Consider the following 23,894-nt stretch of genomic DNA (forward strand, 5'->3'; position numbering starts at 1 on the left):
GAAAATGTGAAACAAAAATCCTGCCAGTCACTCTGTGAGGCTGATCTTTCATAATGTAGAAGAGAGCAAAGGCTGAGTCTTTGTCAGTTTCCTGAATTGACATTCATAGCCTTAAGCAGTAATCGGTGGGGGTGTAATTTGGTGGGCTTCTATTATTCGGCACACTAATTCACCTCCACATTTGCAGTGAGCAGTTGGCACTGATTTGAAAGTGTGTGTGTGTGTGTGTGTGTGTGCAGGTGCAGGTGCAGGTGCATTTCACATATGCTGTGAAGGCAGTGGCTGCACTAAGGTTGGGCTAATTACAGGCAGGTGCATTTGATTGTGCCCCCACTCTAGTCCATTTATGTCGCGCACTGCTGTCACATTCTCCTGTGGCTCTGAGCAGGTATCTTGTGCCGCCCAAATTTAAAATGCCTGACACTTAGGTCCATAATTTGTTAGACAAAGGAATTTGGGAGTGGGTGGGGGGGGGGGCTCCCTGTTAAATCCAGAATTGAATTTAAAATCCTGCTCCTCACATACAAGCTCCTGAATCATAGCCCATCTTATCTTAAAGACCTCATAGTACAGTATCACTCTGTTTATACACTTGCCTGCATTTAATCATTAGCCGTTATTCATCTCTGGTTCTCTTCCACAGTGTGTCTTTGTCCTGTATACTGTACACACACGCCCAACAGATGGCTAGTCCTCACCGAACCTGGTTGTGCTGGAGGTTTTTTCCTGTTAAAAAGGACTTTTTCCTTCCCACTGTCGCCAAAGTGCTTGTTCATAGGGGGTCATATAATTGTTGGATTTTTCTCTGTATGTATTATTGTAGGGTCTACCTTAAAATATAAAGCATCTTGGGGCGACTGTTGTTGTGTTCTGTATAAATAAAACTGAATTGAATTGAATATTTTACAAGTCCTTTCTAAATGTTGACAATACACTTACACATTTAAGAAATATAATTTCTTAATTATAAGGATTTTTGTAATTTTCAATCAATAAATCATTAAGTTGACATTTTAATGGATGACTAACCTGACCCGAGTCTACACCCCTACAAAGTTTTATCAGAATTACTTCAAAACGTTTCGAGCTACCATGTTTACAGGCTGACACGCTACCAAAAACACAACCTCCTTGGCAGAGGTAATGAAACAATCCGCCAAATACATTAGGGTACATTCTCAATTAATAGAGTCATTTATATAAGCTGAAGTGAATTTCACGCATCAGAGACCCCAGCTGCTCAGGCATAAATACATCTGACACATAAAGAGAGCGGAGCATTTGTTAAACAGCTGTTTACAGCTGTTATAGGCCCTCGCTGCACATCCTCTGACAATAAGTTTGCTTTAGAAGAAAGTGGATGGAGTGGTGAAGGAAATACATTTCTCCTGTGGTCATTTCATTCTATGTTATTATTATTACAGTTAGCATAATTACTGTAATTATGCGCATGGTTGGAGGCCAGGTTTTGGCAGGTTATGATAGAGAAACAAACAGAAGGGCTGCCGCCGTGTTAGAGAAAAAAACGAGAGAAGCGACGAGACTCCGGAGGGCCACCTCTTAGCAGCCAAAGCCATGGCAACAGCAGGCCATAATGACAGGCCGGCGGAGTGGCACACAGCATGGTGATTGCTTCAATCATAGTCATATCAAACACACGCCGCTCTGCATTTTGTTTTTGTCCTTCTGAGAAGCAATTTGTTCATTCATTTAGGCGGGCGTGCTAAATGGAGGTAATTTCCAAAGACTGATTGCAGCCTGAAAAGTCTGGTTTCAGTCTTCAGGGAAATAGAAACCGTTTAGTATGTGAATCTTAATTGAGCGACTGTCACCGTGTGATGAAGAGTGTGTGTGTGTGTTGCTGTGATATCCAGAATAATTCAAGTGTCCGCATATCTGAATAAATCTCACCGAAAAAGCGGCAGAGTCAAAAGACACTCACTCGCAGGTGAATTGAAATCATTCAAACTTTATTCATCCTGCTCATCAACCATCATTACAAAGCTTTGGGGCCCCTAGCTCTGATTGTCTTCTGAGCTGTATCACCCACCCAACATTATCCAAATATTCACAGAATTACAAAAAAAAACCAAACTCTCTCATTCTTCTCAGTTCACAGATAACCCCCTCCCAAAACATAATGTGCACATCAAAGAGGACAGTGGGCAACAATGCAGTTCATGTTTACTTCCCTGTGACACATAAAAGCTCAGCAGGTACACACAAAAAAAAATGCTCTGATCCCACAAGGCTTTCATGTTCCAGTTTTTTTGTTTTTTTAAAGCAGCTTCACATTTCTCCCTCACAAGAAAAGAGGGGCCAGCTAATGTGGAGATGATGAGGTTTTTTTTGTTTTGTTTTTTAGCGCACCATTTTCACAGCCCCTCTGGCATAACCCAAGAAAGAATAGCCGACACTTTAGACATGACAGCAGGACCATTAGTGAAACACTCTGACACGAAGCAGAACAGCCGAGCAAACGTCTTGTACACTCAAAAGAGCGCTTACAGCCACTCGGAGCAGGCTCTCAAATGAACGGTCGACAGGAAACACGTTCTTCATCTGAATCACAGTCAGATATAGAAATCTGAAGAAGAGGGTTTGCAGATGCCCGCGTTTAATTTTTTATTTAACGGATGCAAACACAAGTTGAAAGTTCACGTAAAAGGAAAAAAACTACATTCGACTATCAGAAACCTCTGTAGAGACCCAAAGTGTCCAAAATTGCAGAAATATGTATAAATGTATAGTTTCACTGAAAAAAAAATGAGGATAATTACTTTTTTTTATTCCAAACTGTCAGTCGGTCTTTATCAGTTAGATCAAATCTAACACCAGGTTTTTCGTCCTTTTTGCAAAGCATGAAAAACAAACATGGTTCAGTTCAATAAATAAATAAATACATAAAGCAATTTTCATTCATTTTTTTTTGGTCTAGATTTAAAATTAATGCAAATACTTTTGATAATGTATCATTTGTTTAATATTAGCAGATTCACAGGTGCTTTAAGCAATTTCGGAGTTGCATTCACAGTCATAGTTTTTGTTTGTTTGGGGGAAAATGATGAAAGTCAGCATCAGCTGCCAGCTCCTTTACAGCCGTGGATCTCAGAGTGGGATCTGAGGACGTCGCAGAGGTCCGAAGTAATAACATCTTAGCAAGTAAGGAATTGCTAAGTAGATAAATTTATGCTATTAGCTATATATTGTCCTTTATTTTGGACCAGTAGAAACTCAAAGAGTCAAAGTGGTCTTGCTGCTGCAAAGCTGGATTTATTAGCCAACTATTGAGTTAGTGAACACATGCGTGAGTCAGTCAGCTTTTCATCTAATGCTTAATCCAAATTAGCTAACCCGGTGTTAGGATTGGAGGTGGATGTTTGGAAAATATTCTCCTCTGTAAGGAGTCCCAGGACCCAAAGATTTTGAGAAGCCATGCTTTGGTAAAGGATAAGGCTGCTGATACTCCGTATGTTACTGAAAAAGCCAACAACACATTGCTCTTACGACATATAATCAATCAAGTTTGATGTCTCCAGTGCCTTTGTTGTCCAAAAATATCTGAAACACACTCACTGAGTCAAACTGTACTACTGTACAGTACTGTGCAAATGTTTGGAGCCAATCCTCATCTCTTTTCATTCCTATAGCTTTAAAATGATGCAAGAGCAATAGTTCTCCAGGCTTTCTGAGGTTCTTTCAAAGCTTTTCTTTGGACAATTGCTGCTTTTCAGTCCTGTGTTTGTAGCTGATCAGTTTTAATGGATTGTGTCTGAACAAATTGAGAACCAAAGGCGTGTCAGGCCAAAAACAGCTATCTACAACAGATTAACAGTATCTGAAGATCATGTCCTTAAGAAACAGGAAAGAATCCAGCAAAGACCTGACACAGGACCTGAGAGATGGATCTGGACCTTCAGCTCATGCATCTGATGTTCACTGAAGCTTCATCAGAAATGGTCTCAGTGGAAAGATGGTTGAGGTGTGCCAAACTACACAAGACTGAAAATCAGTGGCAGCAGTTCTGGTGTCTGTAAAACACGGTGAAGGCTCTTTCATGGTTGGGAGCTGCATTACAGCCAGCGAATGTTTTGAATGTCCTTCAAGAAACCTGGGAAACTATTCCTGAAGACTACTTAAAACAATAACAAGAAAGAGAGTTCAGACTGTGCTGAAGAATAAAGGTGGTCCTACCAACACCTACTGTCAAGCTCATTACAATTGTACGCGCTGCATTACCATGTTTGTATACATATGTTTCAATAAATCGTCGTACCTATTTCCCATTTTTCTAACAACATATAAAGAAATAAAGGGTGACTCTAGACTTTTGCTCAGTACTGAGCCTTCTTTAGGGAGTTGTGGTGTGCTTTCACAGCAGGAAGTTGGCAGACCAATTTACATATTGCTGGTTTTGGTCTTTTCATGGGAGCAAGAAAATACAAAACCACAGCCTTCTTCATGTTTGCCCATGTTTTACAGTGCATGTAACCTGAAAAGGTTTTTACACATATCTGAAGACATTTCACATGTCTAATAAATAAAAACTATCATGCATTGCACACATTCAGATTCTCACAGCTACTTCATAGAACCGTGCATCCTCTCCTCGCGTCTGTTGCCTGATGGCTTCATTGCTTTTTATTTCTGAGCAGCAGCTGTGTGTGTCTATTTTATTATTATTGTTACCTGTGGTTTGACACACTCAAACCACAAACACGTAGTGTGGTTAAGTACTTAGCTCTGCTGAATGGGAGATTAATTCTGAAGCCACTAAAGTAGGTTCGATGTGCAGTTTGTTGTAGTTTTGCATTATGTATAACATGTACAGAATTAATATTTTAAACCGTTTCCACATGCCTTGTTCCATCTCTGCTGCCTGAAGTGGTAAGCCGTGCACACCACGAACCACCAAATCGATGGAAAAGCAGTTTTCATCCAGTGTTTCATGAAAAATACCAGTTAAAATACAGTAATGGGGCTCTTTAAGTCCCGATCATAAATAATACATAGTTTAATAAATCTTGCAGGCCACAGAAAAAAACCCCAAAAAACCCCGACATGAGCCGAGAGACATTTCTTGGCTCAAACACATACTCTCACACAACTATATTGTTCCTTCACTTCCTCAGCAGCACCCTACTGATCACCAGAGTAATAAAAGAACATAAATGACACATTAAATATGAGCAGAAAGCATTAAAAATGGATCACAGCCGAGATAAATGAAGACTCTTTAAGACCCCAGTCGGCCCAGCTGCCTTAAGAGGCTTTAAGGATCGTGCATTAGCGCTCTCCCTTTGTCTTTCTGTGCTTCGGGGTTCGGATTGAGCAGCTTTCACCTGGTTGAACATGTCCTTAATGACAACGTACAGCCGTGTAACCCTAGAACCCGGGCCATAGGCGGCCTGTGAGAGGAGATGATTAAATATTCAAGCGCCACGATCCACAGGCTTCAAGTCTTTGTCCCATCAAGGAGTTTGATGTTTTTATTTGTGCCCGTGTGTGTAATTATTGTATATGCGGCACAGGGTTGCTGGTAGGTTATTAAATCCATGCCTTTCATATTCAGGGCGAAGGGCCTGGAGATCTTATTGCAATAACGCCCAAGCTTTAAAGTAAATCCCCACATCCAGAAGCATCACCTTAACAGAGTCTCCACAAGGTGAGGTGTGATCTTGTCTGGTTGTTCGATGAAGTACCAGGGGTTGGAGAAAAAAAGATGTTAGTGCTTCTTGGTGGATGGAGAGCCTGCCCAGAGGGCAACAGCAGTATTGACAGGGTGGTGAATGCAGAGAAGGACCTTAGAAGGAAGAAAGGGAGGTCAAAAAGCTGACAAGACACAGGCTTCATACATGTGCTCAGTCTCTGTGGGACTTGTATGGCCAAATTGAGTATCCAGCAGTTTTTAGGCTTACCCTCAGGATAAGGTCTCCATCTCTCTGGCCTTTTTATCCCCCCGTCCCTTCACTGATTTCAACTCTAGAGTCAGTAAGAAAAAAAAGGCCAAAGAAGGACGAGTTGTTTTGTGCTGTCACGTTAATGGTTGTGAGTTGATCTCAGTGTCTGTCTGGCCTCTTAGGAGGCTCTTCGGAGGCCTGACAGCCGATCCCTTTATGTCATTATGTCTCCTCAAGGACTTTAAGTGGCATATGTTAGGAAAGAGAGAGAGCGAATGAGAGCTTGAGAAACGGAGAACAAACACAAGTAACATGATACTATCCCAGTGTGATACACACAAAGCACACTCTGTGCTGCACAATAGACCCGATATCGCCACTTCTCTATTGAGTCCCAGTCGCATGAAACAGATTTCCTTCAAAGAACCACTTTCATCCGAAACCCTCTCATATCCACTGCAGTCAGGGTTGCAGAGGTGTACAGCTGGGTTAAACTTCCCTCCCAGTGTTCCTCCAGCTTTTGTGCCTTCCCACCCTGATAAGGTCTGATGGATCGGAAAGGAGAAAGATTAAAATTCAAGTCCAAGTATGTCCAATCCCCTTTTCCCTAATTTATTTTCATGTCAAACCAAACACACACAGAAGGAAGAGGGGATACTCTAATTCAAGATAAACCCAGACATTTCTCAAGGATAGCCTTATTCCCCCAAAAACCCCAGACCAGCCAACAATCATAGTCTCATGGGTCATGATGAGTTAAACAATGCAGTTTGTTGGGCACTCGGATAATTTTCAAGTCTATGAGGAGTTTTCCAGCCTATGAGGACTGAGTTTGTGAGGGTTTTGCCCCTTGCTTATTTGTCCGACCTCGAGTTCCTGCAGCAGTCTTTGAGTTGATTCCAGTTCCTGAGGCAGGGGTTGCAGCAGCAGGCACTGGTGGCTGGCTGCGGTGGGCTGGATGTCTAAGCAGGGTTGTGCGTACAGGCTGCTGGAAGGAGTGTGACTGCTGCTGAGGCCGAGCCTGAGAGGTCAGACGGTACCGCAGTAACTGGGAACGTAGGAGCATCTTTGTGTACTGGACTTCCGGCATGATGAGCCTCAGGCAGAGCTCCTGGTCCTGGCTCGAGAAGCTTTGGGTAATATTTACAGGGAGGTCATAACCGACTATGTCGACTTTGCCGCTAGGCTGCCAGGGGCGGAGCTCCTTGTTTTTGATTTCAGCAGCTGAACGAACAAGCGGCATGCCTTCACCGAAACACCTTTTCATCAGCTTCTCCTGGGCCTCACGAAGGAGGCGCACCTCCCTCGCCACACAGGCTTGACCCACAGCAGAGATTTGACGCCACAGTGAGGCGTTAAAGTGATCATAGAGCTGGGCATCTAAGGAATTCCAGGCACGGATCTTTTTGCGAAGATCATCAGTCAGGCCCTGCTTGGAACTTGGCGTCCGCATGTTGAGCTTAACATACAAAATGTCATCCAGATCCCAGGAAAGGAGGTGTCGAAGTAGAACCAGAGATTCATCAAAGTACTCAGAGATCATCACCAGGGAGAACACTCGCTCCACCTGTGCTACAAAAGCTTTTGCATAAGAGACATCTTTCGCTGGGCGATCTTTGTCTCCGCCCAAGTCGTAGGTCAAGGTGTTACGTGCATACATGGAGTAGTTCTCCTCTGGTTTGTAGTAGCGCCAGGGTTCATCTAAGAAAGCTTCCAATGAACCATTAGGGACCCTCTTGAAACTCTGACAGTACTGGTTATAGTAACTGAACAAGGACTCAAACATGGAGCCAGGCTCTCTCAGGATCGTGACGTATATCGTATCATTTGGCATCAGTCGTTTCAGCTCAGCCTTATTGAAGCGCATGTGGTTGGTGACGATGTTTGGCGGTAGCGTGTGCTGATGCACAGAGTGAGTTGTGAAGGATCGCGGGTAGCAGAACTGGTGACCGCAGGCCTGTATGGGTAACGCCACCGTCAGGTTGTTGCGCTCTGCAAAGCGGAAGAGCAGATTCTGCATGGTGCTGCTGGCTGTTTTGTGGGTTTTCAGGAAAACCACGTTACTGTGCTTAGGCTTCAGGCCGGAGTAAGGGTGAGAGTGCAGGGCTGGACAACCGAGGTGGAAGGCATCCATGGTCCTGGTGGCAAAAAACAACAACAGTTTACTTAAAGCTGCATTAGCTTAAACAGCACAAAGAGCAGCTGTTCTGGATAAAATAGTGACATTAGAGACAAAGCTGCACACAGATAATGGAAGAAACTAATGTGTTGTACAGAACAGAAGCAACACAACAGGAAGGCAAAAATAGTAACCATAAATGGGACTGAAGGGAAAGGTAGAAAGATATAGCCGTGAGAGGAGAGGAGGCCAGAAATGCAATATATGATATAATATACAGTGTGTCTGTTTTTATTGTATAGTGGACTGACATTCAGGGAACACACAGATGATAGTACGAATTATTACTTTTCAAAGTGTCATGTACATTAAGTTTTTATTGGCAGAATTATTCATGAACTTTATCAAAAGATCTTGGTGGCAAATGTTTATCATTTTTTAATGAAGACGTTCATACTATATACATACAGTTAGGTCCATATATATTTGGACAAGGACACAAGTTTAGGTTTTTTTTTGCGGTCAACCTCTTTTTAAAGGGACCAAAAATAATTGGACAGTTAACTCAAAGACTGTTTCATCAGTAGCTGTTGGCAGTTCCTTTGTTATGTCATAATCGAATTTTAGCAGATGAAAGACCTGGACTTTATTTAAGGTGCGGTTCTTGCATTTGGAAGATTTTGCTGTGAACAGACAACATGCAGTCAAAGGAGCTCTCCATGCAGGTGAAACAAGCTATCCTTAAACTGTTAAAGCAGAAAAAAGCCTTTCCGAAGAAGTGCTACGATATTAGGAGTGGCAAAGTCTACAGTTTGGTCCATTCAAAGAAAGAAAGAAAGAAAGAAAGAAAGAAAGCACTGGTGAACTCAGCGATGCAAAAAGACCTGGACGTCCATGAAGACAGCTTTGGTGGATGATCGTAGAATCATTTGCATGGTGAAGAGAAACAGCTTCACAACAGCCAACCAAGTGAACAACACTGCGTGAAAGACTGCATGAAAGTAAATACAGAGGGTTCAATGCAAGGTGCAAGTCACTCATAAGCCCCAAGAATAGAAAGGCTAGATTGGACTTTGCTTAAAAAAATATCTAAGAAAGCCAGCACAGTTCTGGAAAAAAACGTTCTTTGGACAGATGAAACCAAGATCAACATCTATCAGAATGATGCCAAGAAAAAAGTATGGAGAAGGCGTGGAACGGCTCATGATCCAAAGCATAGCACATCATCTGCAAAACATGGCAGAGGGAGTATGATGGCTTGGGCCAGTGGCACTGGGCACTAGTATTTATTGATGATGTGGATGAAGTGGAATAGTTTTGAATGGCCAAGTCAGTTACCTGATCTTAACCCAACTGAGCATGCATTTCACTGTTGAAGACTAAACTTCGGTCAGAAGGGTCCACAAGCAAACAGCAACTGAAAGACTGCTCTGCAGTAAAGGCCGGGCAGAGCATTAAAAAGGAGGAAACCTGGTGATGTCCATGAGTTCAAACCTTCAGACTGTCCTTGCCATCAAAGGGTTTTCAACCAGGTATTAGAAATGAACATCTTATTTTCAGTTATTTAATTTGTCCAATTACTTTTGACCCACTGATATGAAGAGATTATGTTAAAAGAAATGCTTTAGATCCTCACATTTTTATGCAATTGTTCAACCCACTAAATTAAAGTTGAAATTATGCACTTCAACTGCATCTGAGTTGCTTCGGTTAAAATGAATTGTGGTAATGTGCAGAAAAGAAGACAGAAGTTGTCTCTGTCCAAATATTTATGGACCTAACTGTATGTCCTGAAGGTATGCAAAAATAAAGCACAATGTGTCGAGCTTTGAAGCAGGAGACCACACTCCGAGAAAAGCTACATTTCACACGGACTCACCAAAACCTGACAATAGAATAGAGTAGAATTGGAAAAATGTTGCCTGGTCTGAAGAGTCTTGATTTCTTCTGACGGTCGTGTCAGAATTTTGTGTATTTAATATGAAAGCATGGAGCCAACCTGCCTTGTACCAGCAGTTTCAGCTGGTGGTGATGTACAAGTTTGGGGGATATTTTCCTCATTTTGGACCATTTAGTACCAGTTGAGCATCATTTAAACACCACAGCCTATATCTGAGTATTGTTGCTTAGCATCTCGATCTTTATGACTGACCACAGTGGCTGCTTCCATCAGGACAACACACCATGTCACAAACTGGTCAAACTGGTTTCTTGATCCCAACAATGAGTCCACTATACTTAAACGACCTCCACAGTCACAGATCTCAACCTAATAAAGCACTTTTGGGATGTGGTGGAACACAGCTGACATGTGCAGTTAATGCATTTGCTGTAAGCACTGCAGGATACCAGTTCTAAATTCTCCTAAAATCTGAGGTGTTTGGTAAATATCACTGAATAAAGTAATATAAAGAATGCAGTGCTCACTGCAGAGTCAATGATAAGAGGTGGGATGTGGAAACAAGAGCGTTCAGTGAAGTGAGACGATAAAGACGTTGAGAATAGGAAGTTGAAAGAGAGCAAAATGCTGGGCTGTCAAAAGTCTACAGCACTCTACTTTTATAATTGGTCCCTCGACCAGCATGGCGGTGCTTAGGCGCTCAAGGTTTCTATGCTTGACTTTAATAATAAGCCCCTCTCTATTAATGCCTATGAGGCAAAAGTGTGGCACAACGACTGTCAGGATTTTTCACTGTAACAAGGACCATATGGATTTATAGAAGAATAACGGATATTTAATGTGTTTTCATATCGTGGGTCACTCACCAGGTCAAGTGACCCCCATGGTGCAGCAGAAGACTGATGGTACTGATGGCAATGATGACCAGGAATATCTTCTTCTTCCACATCTGTGGGAGGCAGAAGAAAAAAGAGACAGCGAGTGAGAACTTAAGCAAAAACAGAGAGCAGGAGGGTGGCGGGAACGAGAGCAGATGGAGGTGTAATGAGAAAGCAAATATGAGGATCAGGTTCGAGGGAGAGCGACGGAGAAAATGGGCAACGCGAAATTGGGGGACAAGAAAAGAAGAGAAGGTTAAGAGACTGAAATGATGAAAGGAAGCAGTAATGAAAAGCGAAAGGAGAGAAAGGAAAGGGAATCGAGAAAGCGAATAAGAGCAAGAGACGGACACGACGCAGGATGATTTATTCAATAACTGCTGGGATCCATTAGCAGGAGAGGGGGATGCGTCTTGGCTTTTGTCACTCACTAATAACACAGTGAACGATACCTTCATTACCTTCCACAGCTGTAACAGTCACATTTACTGACACCCTGGGCAAATGGCCTCGTACATTAGGTCTTGTTAGAAATGACATACGCACGTGTGGAAAGCAAAAAAAAACAAAAGCAGCACATCACGCTGAGAGCGCTCTATAGCAGAAACTCCTCGTGACACTCGACCCGTGCCGCTGAAAAGCTACGACGGGCAGTGGAACCCGGGAGGGAATCCAAGCCTCTCTCGACAGCGTCTCACTTGCATAACAATAGCTGACGTCTCTCTCCTTGATTACACTGTGATGTTACGATCTGCATGGATGCCAGCAGAGGAGACGCGAGCTCGCGTTACTCCCAGCAGCTGGATTTTACACTGCATATGCCGTTTGTGAAGGAGCACAAGTGCATCAGTTTGAAGCACCCGTGGTCCCAGTGGGGGAAACTACTGACCGTGGCAGAGCTGCTGCCACCCACTCAAACAAACATGATCGTTAGTCTTTTGCTGTACAGATGCAGATGTTGTATGCAGGAGTGAAATAATCAATACATTTCGACAAACATAGTTTTATTTGATTTAAATGGTGGTTTAATGTCTTTTTTTTTAATAGATCAGTTAAAGATTATCTCAATAAAATGTACTGCCCCCTAAAAAAGCTTTTTTTTTCACTAAACAAGAACTCACGTTTTAAATTCAGAAGCAAGCACATACTCAATAAAGCTGTCAAATAACGCATTTCAGGAAAAAGACAAGAAAAAAAAACACAGCTATAGAGCACAGAGTCAGGCTTTTGTTCAAAACCCACAGCTCATGAATAAAAACAAGATTTGGGGGGGATCTTTGTGCAGAGGAAGCACAATTGTTGGAGAACAGTAAGTCACGAATCCAAAGTCAAATCTCCAAATGTACCCAAAAAGTAATTAAGCTTTCAGTGAAGAAGTAACAGCTGACCTCATGTTGATTTGTAGAAGATTAAGAGAGAATGAGCCGAGTGTATACCGACATTCACTCCTGTTGTTTTTTTCCTCCCAGCTTTAAAAGCCTTGAACAGCTGTTGGCTGCAGGAATGTGCGTAAACACACGTGTGTGGGCACACAAATGCACAAAGCCGTAAGCCTGCTCTGATACCAAACAGGCAGCCGTGCTCTCACACTAATTGACACAGATTGTGCAGACGCACAGTTTGATTTGTTGATTTGTGCCCTCTGCTCTCCTGATGACACAACCATCTGACCACAACTGGATCTATTCTTATTCATTTATGTTTTTATACTGAATTGCTCATTCATAACCTCAAATTTCAGTCCCAACTCCTGCAATTCTTATGTGGCAGAGCTGCCAGTTTGGTTCAAAGAATAGTCCACAGAGCTGCACAAGGCATGCTGCTAATGTTTATCTTTATATTTGAATCAATTAATCTGCTTTTTTGCCTCTTTTTTTCTTAGCAAAGATATTAACCATTTAAAGTCTTAACCATGAAGTAGTTGCCAGTGTTCACTGAAATAAAGAAATGACATATTAATTTGTATCACATTTGCTACAAAGACTCTGTGGTGCAAAAGCAGAGAGACTCACTCGCTACACTTCCATATTTACAGTGCTGATAGGTTCATATGGCGAAACAATATTATTACAGACTTTCTGTACACGGTAGACTCCGTCTCAGCAACGTGACATTAAGACGGTAAACTTCCAGATCCACAGATATCAAAACTTGGTAAGTAGAATCAAACAATACAGTTATTTTACATCATTTAACAGGGTAATTAGTTAATATAAACTGTAAACTGCTTGTTAATGTAAATATCTAATCAGCCAATCACACGGCAGTCTGGGTGTCCCGTTGATGTTAGACATCAGAGAAAGACGGCTTTGCGCTGATATGAATCCCGCAGTAACGCTAATAACCACTTGTTAAAACAAAGGCGTGCAGATAAGACTGGCCCGGGGCAACTCCTCTCAGTTAGGAACAGGAAATGGAGGCTTCAGTTTGCCCACACTCACCAAAATTGGACAATATAAGAAAATGATGAGTCTCGATTTCTGCTGCAACAATCAGATGCTAAGAATTTGATGTAAATAATAGGAGACCATGGATTCATCCTGCTTTGAATCAAAGATTTAGGTTAGTGGTGGTGGTGTGTGGGATGCTTTCCTTCCACATTTAGTATCATCTGAGCATCATTTACCTGTGTGTTTGTTAAGTGTTGCAGATTTCATGATGAAAACCAGGGTTTAACCCAAAAATGTTTCCCCATGGTCAAGCTTATGCTAGTTGAGTTCAAATGTGAGCAAAAGTCTTCCTTTCATCGGTCGACATTTCGTTTCCTCCACTGGATTTGAATTCAATAAAGACTTTGCTTTCAGTCTATTTCTCCGTTTTAATCAGACCTCATCAACAAATGATGCTGACATCTTAATTTTCTAGTGGAAAGAATCTATTCGACCAATCATCATCATCCCGAGGTTCCCCGTGTTTATTAGAATGGGTTCTAAGCACTTTAATGTGCCTAGATGCTGCAGTGTAAAATCCGAAGGTGATAGCACGTTATCCAAGAGGTATGAGAACAATGAATGAATTGCTTAGATCCACAAGTGGTTTCTCTGTGCAGCGCTTATCATTCCCCAGCTATGTGTTCTTTGATTTACAGCAAAAGTTGTTCTCTGCTCCACTGGAAAGAAGAACTGTCAAGACTTCACCTGAGCGCAGACTGTCTGAAAACTACTCATCGCACTTAGTGTGGAAGTGGGTTCTTTTCTTCTCTTTAATAAATAAAACACAGTCTCTGTGGATGGAGATACTCATGTTTTCCTTCGGTACTTTGGGACTAACTGTCACTCACTCTTGGACCCACAGAAGATGACACATGCCTCTGTGGAAAATGTTTCACTTTAGCAACTGATTTCTCAGATCCCTTTGCATTTTTCTCAACAAACAAAGAAGCTCCTAAACCTGTGTTCAGGCACACAAATATTAGAGGTGATTAGGTGAATGCACAAAAAACACAGTCTTTTTGTTTTTAATGAGGTTTTCCAGTATGAGTGGAAAAGCTGTGGGACTCCATGAACTGCATTGCTACTGAAACAGAGAATAAAAATGGCTGCATTCAGCATTTGCAGATGAACCCGAGTGATGTCTGCTAAAAAAGCTAAAGTGGGAACGAGGGTAAATGTTTAAATATGGCTTCAATGGGAATTTTAAACACGGCAAAAGCTACTTCAACTCACTTCATTAGGTACATCTGTTTAACTTCTCTTTAATACAAATATATAATCAGCCAGATACATAGTAAAAACCCAATGCATTTATGTATAGACATGTAGACAGGTACTCAGCACTTGCTGCTGCAAACCCACGTCCATCAGGCCTCAACATACCGTGGTTTTAACGGGTACCTTCATGGGAGAATGGCTGCTTGAAGCTGATAGAAAGGCGACAGAGTTACAACCATGTATGCAGAAGAGCATCTTTGAATGCACAACATGGTGAGCAGCCAATCAGCTCACCCTTTCCCATGCTAGGAACCGCAGTGTGTAGACATGTCTGCACTTCAGTGTAATAGGTGTAAAAGATAAAGGTTCAGTTGATGGATTGGGACAGTGCCTCTACATGCCTTTGGTTGCTACTGCCGCTACTGAGCTAATCCAACGTAAAGAAAATGCAGCATGATTATTCCATGGTTTGATTTCTGGATGGTTCATATGGCTCCATTTCATGCAGTCAAACAACAACAGCTACATCTGCATGAAGCGGAGCGAGACAGACTTTTCATCACCATCCTAAGAAATGTTACCTTTTCCAGGCTGATTAATTACATTTAGTTACCCCGGGTTCTTCACCTAAAGGGTAGATCTCATTTGCATAAGAAAATGTCAGCGTAATACCTGTTTTGAACGAAGCACGTAAACACAGACCGATCCATCGTGATTCGGTGAGCAATGACATCAAGGCCAAAGCTGATGCAAGGCCGTGATAAGACACAATGAAGCAGTAAGAAGTAAGAAGAGCAGGTTTGTAGCGCTGTGAGTGTAGATGTGTGTGTGTGTGTGTGTGTGTGTGTGTGTGTGAGGGGGATGGAGGAAGATCATGTGTCACAGTGAGTTAATAAGAAAGGGATTTAAGTGGCTTTCAGCAGGCAGACTCGACCTCTTCCCCTTCATCCACCCTCAGCCGCTGCCACCCTCTCCTCCCTTCACCTCGTAATCATCTTCCTCCTCTTTATCCTCCTTCGGCACAAACACTCTGGCCTCTTTAATTAAAAATGTCTGATTAGGTTTCTCTAACGATCGCTGCAGATACAAAAGCACCGAGTGAGAGGACACCCAATCCTGTCAGTGGTAGTAATACGGCTTGTTTTGTGAATAAAATGAAGGCATCAGCGTGTTGCTCATTACCCCGGACTTGGCGGCTTTGCTCGTTCCTAAAACCTCATATCCTTTGTTGTTCAGTGTTTTTAAGTTTCATTCTGGTATCTCTAATTTAATTTAGTCCAAAAAAAAAAAAAGCTGCAACTAACTTAGCTACTGATGAACTGATAACACTTGTTGTTCTCAGTAAATGCATCTACCACAGACACATGGAACATATCTGTGATACACATGGCTGAATTCTGTTTGACTGTTCATTTAAAAGGCAAAGAAAGCTGCTGCATGCATGTGTGCATGCGTGTGTTGAGGATGACGCTAAGGTGGAATTTTACTGAAACATATCACCACACCTCACATACCTACAATAGTGTGCTTTTGTCTTTGTAAAAAGCACATATTTGTTAGAGACTCATATTTCTCTGCAGACACAGTTTATGTAACGTGCTTGTAAATCACAATAACGCTTTGTTCTCGTTCCCTCTTTACTAAAACATTAGATGTAGTAGGGTTCTCACATTTGGCCTGTTAAATACATACACATATTAGTTTGTAATGAAGCTCTAATAACAATAGTTTTAAATCATCCAGCAAGCGATGAGGCGACAACTGTGCTTATTCGTGTCTTTTTTAATTTATCTGCTCCCAAACTTTGTGCCAAGTCTCTTCCATCAGTGCAGTACTCATTTTATTGTGAATCTATGCTACGTTTCTGCATCACTGCTTTTGTTGTCTGCTCTAAGCTTGACCCACAGACAGGCAGAGGTAACTAAAAAGTCGGAGTACAGTGGATTAGTGGCCTTTTACCCCCTAAACTGTTTCCGCTTTTATGACTGTAGCGTAATACATGTTGCGTCAACTGCCTCACCTCAGTGTGTGCTGTAGAAAGGATGAAAATAGCATGTGTAAATATGCAAAGTGGCAGAAACAACTACCTCCCGCTGCAAACACAGCGGCACCACTTTCCGAGCAAACGAGCATGCTAACACAAAGCTAGCAACGAAATACTTCCATGTTCAAAGTGATGCCAACCCAAACCAGGCTAACCGGCACTGGATATGTTTTTCTTTCCGGCTGCGACAGTTTGCAAACACAATTCAATCTGAGATGGAGAAAAGTCAGAAAACAGCATCTCTTTTAAATTTTCCCAGCAGGTTTTTCAAATTCTGTCCTCCAGTCTCTACTATCTTTCGGAGAGTGTACCTCTGTTCTCCCAGAGGTCTTCTTTTTACATCTCCGCTGCTGTTATGTGAAAACACAATATCTCCAAAATGTCAATACTTCATGAATCAGTGAAAAAAAAAAAAAGCGAAACACTCTTAAAAAGTTATATTTCCTTTGGCTCTGTGCAAACCAGGGGTGAGCGTTGGAGTAGCCCGGCTCTGCAGAAATCCAGCAGCGACACAAGAGAATTACGATTAGAAGACACATAATACATGCGGTGAGAGAGAGAACCTAACGCACACAGTAACACTCAACAGCCACTGCTTGATACAGAAGCAGAGGAAAAAACTATCAAACTAACACGCGCATTTGAACAGCTGTTCACTGCAGACCTTTGCCACACACACAAATGCAAAGCTGACTTCTACCTAATGAGCGTGTATAAGTAGCTTCCTCGCTGCGGGGCAACAGCAGCTGCTCCACTCTATAATCGTGTCATCTATACTGATGCCACATTATGATCTCTGACCATAAAGGGACTTTTACAACACTTAGATGCTCTTTAATGCTTCAAAGAAATAAAAGCCACACGCATCATTCCAGACTTTGACTCCACCGCATGTATTTCTTGTATTTTTATCACACTGTGTTTGCCTGTGGCTTCCTGCTGATCGATTAACTCCAAACAGTCTATCTCATTAAAGAAAGCCATTACATGTAAGTACACAAACACATTAAAGGTAACATGCCAGAGTTCAACCTGGCATAATTGTTGTCAGACAGGACAGCGTAACACAGTCTTAACCAGTCACCAGGACCTCATTAGGTACACTTTGCTCGTACTGGGTTGGACGAGCTTTTTCCTTCAAAGCTGCTTTAATTTATTGTCTCACCTTCAACAAGGTCCTGGAAACAATTTTGGTCCATATTGATTGGTGATCTGGTGACTGTGGAGGCCATCTGAGGACAGTGAACTCGTCATGTTATGTTCAAGAAACCAGCTTGATTTCTTGAATAAGAATATCTTTAATAAGAGGTCCAAAATATGCAAAGACAAATATACACCATTACACCAACACCAGCTTAATATGTTGGTAGAAAGCTCCCTTATTATATACACACAATTCTGTCCCTACAGTCTGTCTGAAACTGAGATTCACTGAAATGCTTGATTTTCTTCAGTGCAGCTATCACAGCATTTAAAGGCTCACAACTGGACCTAATCATTAACTAGCCTAAACATGAAGACACAGAAATGCAGAAGACAGAGTAAAGGCTATTTTATTTTAGCCCAGGTTTAGTTTAGATTGTATGCATACCTTATTTAATCAGACATTACTGTACCTGTGATTATTTATTCAAGTTTACACTCTTTGAACGTGATTTCAATAAGGCAGGTAAAAACTATGACAGGGTTTACTGTCACTAAACTATCAACACTATTGCAGTTTCTCAAATGGAAACTGATGAGTATTTTACTTTGGAAAATCTGTGTTCTTACACTTCTATGGGTTTTTGGGTTTTTTCTTTTTGTTTTTGCTCATCAGATAAAAGTATTTCTCTATTTTATAAATGCGGGGAAAACTCACTGGATTTTTTTTCCCCTTTTCACATCATTCCCTGTAAACTGTAGAGATGGTTGTGTAGAAAAATCCCAGCAGATCAGCAGGTTGTGAAACGGACAGCCTGTGTGACAACAACCATGACACGTTCACACACAGTTCTTCCTCATTCAGATGCTCAGGTTGGACGTTGGAGTATAATTTAGGACATATTTCTGTTCTTACATACAATGACTTTCTGTCATGAGATTGACAGTTTGGATATTCGCACCAAAAAGCAGTTGGACAGGTGTAACTAGTAAAGTACGCAACGACACGAAGAGACGTCCATAGGCACCCTTTCAGTCTGTCAACACCATAAGATGAGATGCTACACACTATATTTCCTATGAATCTTCTGCACTAATGACACTGGCAGTAAAAGACATACTAGCTGGAAAGCTCATATCTAATGTGGACGTCTGTGGCTGTTGTTCAGAGATGCTCTTCTAAATATCGAACAAGTTCTGTTCGATATTTATTCTGATCTGTTAACTCAAATTATCTTGAACATGAAATGTTTTCTCTTCTTTGCTTTGTTTAATCCGTAACTTTGTAGCACTCAGGTGTCACAGTGCAAACACGTGCATTTCACCCACATTTGTGACTAAAAGTAGACCTGCAGTAGGAGAGGCGGAGCTGTTACCGAGACACGGAGCTCAGGTGGAGCGAAAGAAAACGTCCAAACCAGCAGCGCTTCTTACATTGATCACCATTAAAGCCGTTACTGAGATACAGCCGGCTCTGTCGCTGCTCCATCCACCACCGTCTCTTTCACACAGAGAAAATCTGCTGCAGTTCAAACAAAATATGAACTGCTAACTTCGTTTATTACAATGTTAAAATCCTGACAGCAGCCGTCCCACTTTATATGGCAGCAATACCTGCAGCAAGCAGGGGTGAGTATAAAGGGGGGCATGGGGTGTGCTGGGCCGTGTTTACTTCAAGGCTTTTACTAACATTATTTTTGCACATTTAGATCAGTATAAATAAATATTATGTTAATTAAATGGTATTAAAATTTAAAAATAAATAAATACACTTTTTTACAGGACCATAAAACTGTGACTCTGCCACTGACCTGGGGTTATTAAAGTAAACATTGAATAATTATTAAGATTAATTATTAACATCAACACCATCAGGACCTTTGAAGCAACTTCTCTTGCTGTAGAAAACAAAAATCGAAGGCCACACCTCAGCTCGAAGGTTGCTATGAGAACCTTTGAATGTTTCAAAAATACCTTCCTCAGCGTGAACATGCAGACACACACAGATTTTACCTAGTAAAATATGCGGTGACATGAAGAGACTGGTTTGAGACAGCTGCAGCCTTAGCTCAAAGCAATCTGAGCATTCCCCTCTGACCTCTGACATTAGCAAGGCATTTTTTCTCCTTTTCATACCATTCACTGTGCACTATAGAGATGACTGTGTGTAAAAATACCAGCAGGTTTTGAAACACTCACGTCGACATGCCACGTATACATGCAATATATCACCTTTCTTCCTCACTTTGATGATCAGTTTGATCTAAAACATACCATAACAAAGGACAACAAAGGACAACAAAGCACAGCTTGCACCGGCGGGTGTGACGCTGCTTTTTGTGGGAATTTAACGGCCCCATAAAGTGGTCTGTGCGTATGTCAGTGACTATGTATCAACATGCCATCCCAGTTCTTTCTGAAACACACACCGCATGCACAGCTACTCTGACCCCAGCCACCAGGCAATGATGTTGGCATTGGGAAACCAAGTGCAAAGCACCAGTTTCCCATATGACACTGTAAATACATGAGCAGACCTGAGGTTACGTTTGCATCACTCGTGCCCTTCATCAGCTATGTGGAAAATTCTGAGGTGCAAGCAAGCCAGTGATGCTGGTGCAAGATCCACATGTTCCTCAAGCTTCATTCACATTAGTAACGAGAGCTGCAGTGGCCATAACGGCAAGCCCGGGTGAAAGGGTCACTTTATTAAAATAAAGTGATAAAGTGCCAGCTGCTGAATAACGCTCTGGGACAGTAAGGCAGGTAAGTACCTCGATCTGGGAACTTTTATCACAGTGTGTGCTCACGAAGGTCAAGAAAATCATCACATCACACATTTATTGAACTTAAACAGGGAATAAATAAAAGAAAAATGAGGTGGAGTTAGTGGGAGAAGACAGAGATTTGTCTGGTTCGGACTTAAGCTCAGAGCAGGGTGGTGTTTTTGCCCACCCACTTCCACCTGATTTGTGGGTAACAAATGGAGAAAAGCAAAAAAAAAGAAACAAAACTCTCAGGCAGCTGTGGACCAGCGGCTCTCTTTTTGTCATCCGGGCTTGAGTCGAATTAATCTGTGCGCGAGTTTGAGGGAAAACATTCAAACTCCACATAGAAAGGCTGAGATCAGGGCTTACAGTTTTTTCTGATTGCTTAAGCACATTTTTTGTAACTATTGGCTAATTTTGCAAAACTCTTCACACAAATAAGAAAACCTGTCACCCAATCATCAAAACATTGTAGTTCTCTTGGAAAAGCAAACACAGCTAGATTAACTCTTCACACCTTCGTAAAAATGGTGTTTCCGTATCAAACAGTACACACAAGCCATCATCTACTAAGCACACAATGCACCAACTACACACTGATGGTATGAATACAAAACACATCTGGCTTTTGCTTTCTCTGTGCACAAGGTAGGCTATGTCAGTTTGAGCTCATACTTCTGTCATAGATCCATAAGCATGGAGGGATCCAAACTTCAAGTACTGGTGTTGATTCAAACACATCAAAACAAACACAAGTGTTTATTTCCAAGTATAGGATTATTTGCAATCGCCATAATGACTATATGGGTTACTTGGTCTGCAGTGAACATGCTTCCTCTGCCCCCAGCATCTGGTCATCTAGCAATTCTGTAAAGTAACAATTTCAGTATTTGTACATCAATGGTATTGGTGTGTTTCTCATTGGCATACGGCAGTGCTACGAATCTTTGTGCGAAGTGACTGTACTAACCGATTCTCATTTCAAGATGTCCTTCTGGTACTTGCTACAGTGTAGCGGCTCGAGTTAGGCTGGACCCGTTGGCCAGCTACCCTCAGGGTCGTTCCACGGTTGATTACATGGTCCACTATTGTAGCTCTGATGTCATCAGCAATTCTATTTCTTACTCTTCCTACCCTTCCTCTCCCCCCTCCTCGTCTTCCTCTTGCTCCTCCTTGTCCTTGTCGTCCTCTTCATCCTACTTCTTCACCTCCACGTCCTCTTCCTCGGCCTCCTCTACTTCTCACTCTTTCTGCTCCCTCCATTGTACTCCGCACACACAGCTTACCTGTATTATAGTGCTTAGGCTGATTGCAAAGTGAACTAATTATCTAAAAAAGTTTTCACATGTGAAAGTGTGCCAGACAGTTGGCAAATTAGTGTTAATGATAGCCATACATGTGTATACTTTTGCTAGGAGTGTGTTGGAAATTTGGTAATTGAGTGTTGTGCAGTGAATTGTGCCTACAGTTTTGCAAAGTGTGTGTTACAAAATTGCAAACTGAGTGCAAAGCAGTTTTTGTGCTTTTAGTTTTGCAAACTCAGTGAGTGGTTTTGCTATAAGTCTGAATAGTTTTAGAGATCGTGCTACAGGAATCACAGTTAGGGTTTAAGCATTCAGAAAAAACTGTAATATCAAATTAGATTAATTGCACAGCCTAGAAAAACATGCTTTTCAATCAGAACCTCTGTAATATACACATGACTGCATACCAACAGAGTATGTCTTAAACCTCCTGCGGTGACAATCGAGCTGTAAAATCTGGATACTGGATCCTTTCCAGATCGAGGGCACCCGGCCCTTCGATCTGACCTCCCAACAAAGTCCAGCAATTTTCTGCCCTGCAGGGATCAATAAATATCTCATCTGATTATTGTTTTTGTTTACAAGGTGCAGTGACTTAGGTTTGACTTTGCAAATTGTGAGACGTCGTGGGGTGCCCTTGTTGGAAAAGAGAGAATCAATAGCTGGACGAGCGGCGGTGGAGTCGAAGATGTGCTGGTAACAGCTGCATCCTGATGCCGGCATGTGTCTTAATATCTGTAGCTGCTTAAGGGCAAAGACTTTATTTTGTTCGCGACTGAAGGGATTTACTCGAGAGCAAGGCAGCTAAATGCTAAGACTGTTGTTTAAAGTTGTTTAAGCGTGCCATTCGGAGCTACTGTATTAATCAAGTTCTGAGAAATCCTCAGGGGGCTTCGGGACAGTCTAAGAAATCACTCATTTTCCAGGAAGGCTGTTTTCTAATGTCTGATCCCTTATCTCTGAAATCCTCTAAAAAATCAATCTGGGATATGACGCTTGGAAGTTATTTTCTACAGATGTGCCTCCTCGCCCGCGTCTCCGCTGCTCCACCCTTTCACTTAATGCCTCTGAGTGAAGTAAAGATCCTCCAAGAGCAGAGATATTTTTAAACCCATTTCATACTTAGGCTAGACGGCTGCTTTAAGGCAATATTGGGAAGTCATGCACTCCAGCAGCAACAAGATAAAGGTGCCTTTTTGATCTATTGGTGTACAACCAGTGACGGGAGTGTGAGTCTTGAGCTCAGTCATTTATAGTTATTTTTTCTCTTGTAGAAATGAAAAATAAATGAGATATATGCGTGTAATAGTTTCATCATTTCTGTAAATTTCACCTCACAGTGCATTCACACTTGTGTCGATTACGCCATTTTCCTGCAACTTTTTTAATTTCTGTCTTACCAGCACTGACATCGATCTATCATCTATCTGTGTAGGGCCATGGAAAAAGCTCATTTCTTTGGTATGGTATGAATTTTAAAAACCTACGTCACCTTGTTCGGGAGTTACTGCATTCGCACTCCGCCCACACGCCCAGCGGGGTGACGACAATTTCTCATTAGCCTTTTACAGCTGAGGAATAAAAATGTAGGGAAATATCCTTAGCTTTATAATCTGTTAGTTTCTTTAGTTTTATTACAACTTGCCTGATGAGGCATTCAAAGACATGTTTACTGAGACTGTGGACATCTACAATACCATGATACACTATGAGTCAGTCAACTGCTTTCAAAGAGCTGTTTTTATCGTAATCACTGCTCTAATTTTCCTAAAAAAGCATCTGACACATTCCCTGCACACAGTAATAATTAAAAGGACTAAAACTAACAATGAAGCGGATAAAACCAAAGCAGAACTGACCATTTTCAAACAATAAAAAAAGAAAATCCACTCTGGAAACAAACTGAAACAGAAAAGAGAAAACGTTCAAAGGAAATAAAAATAATTAGAAAATACAAAAGTATAATCACACTGCCCTGCGACAGACTGGCGACCTGTCCAGGGTGTACCCCGCCTTTCGCCCTATGACAGCTGGGATGGGCTCCAGCGCCCCCCGCGACCCTGAAAAGGATAAGCGGAAGCGAATGGATGGATGGATGGATAATCACACTGTCAGGTATTCATTACACTTCTTTACACAAACACTGATTGTACCTGGGTTCAGTGTCTTGCCACAGGGATGAACCCCC

General features: G+C 41.8%; 1 protein-coding gene across 1 annotated transcript in view; it reads right to left on the reverse strand.

The window, feature by feature from the left end:
* Nucleotides 1-2,273: 2,273 nt before the first annotated feature.
* Nucleotides 2,274-23,894, reverse strand: part of gal3st3 (galactose-3-O-sulfotransferase 3) — a 46,796-nt gene continuing 25,175 nt past the window's right edge. Inside the window, exons 2-3 of the mRNA XM_040045116.1 lie at nt 10,786-10,868; nt 2,274-8,038 (exon numbers count right to left, since the gene is read on the reverse strand). Coding sequence (XP_039901050.1) covers nt 6,718-8,038; nt 10,786-10,868 — 1,404 coding nt within the window. The 3' untranslated portion in view covers nt 2,274-6,717. The remainder of the gene's footprint in view (nt 8,039-10,785; nt 10,869-23,894) is intronic.

This window comes from Simochromis diagramma, unplaced genomic scaffold (assembly GCF_900408965.1).
Source record: "Simochromis diagramma unplaced genomic scaffold, fSimDia1.1 OVJJ01000590.1, whole genome shotgun sequence".
In the NCBI taxonomy this organism is placed as follows: domain Eukaryota; kingdom Metazoa; phylum Chordata; class Actinopteri; order Cichliformes; family Cichlidae; genus Simochromis; species Simochromis diagramma.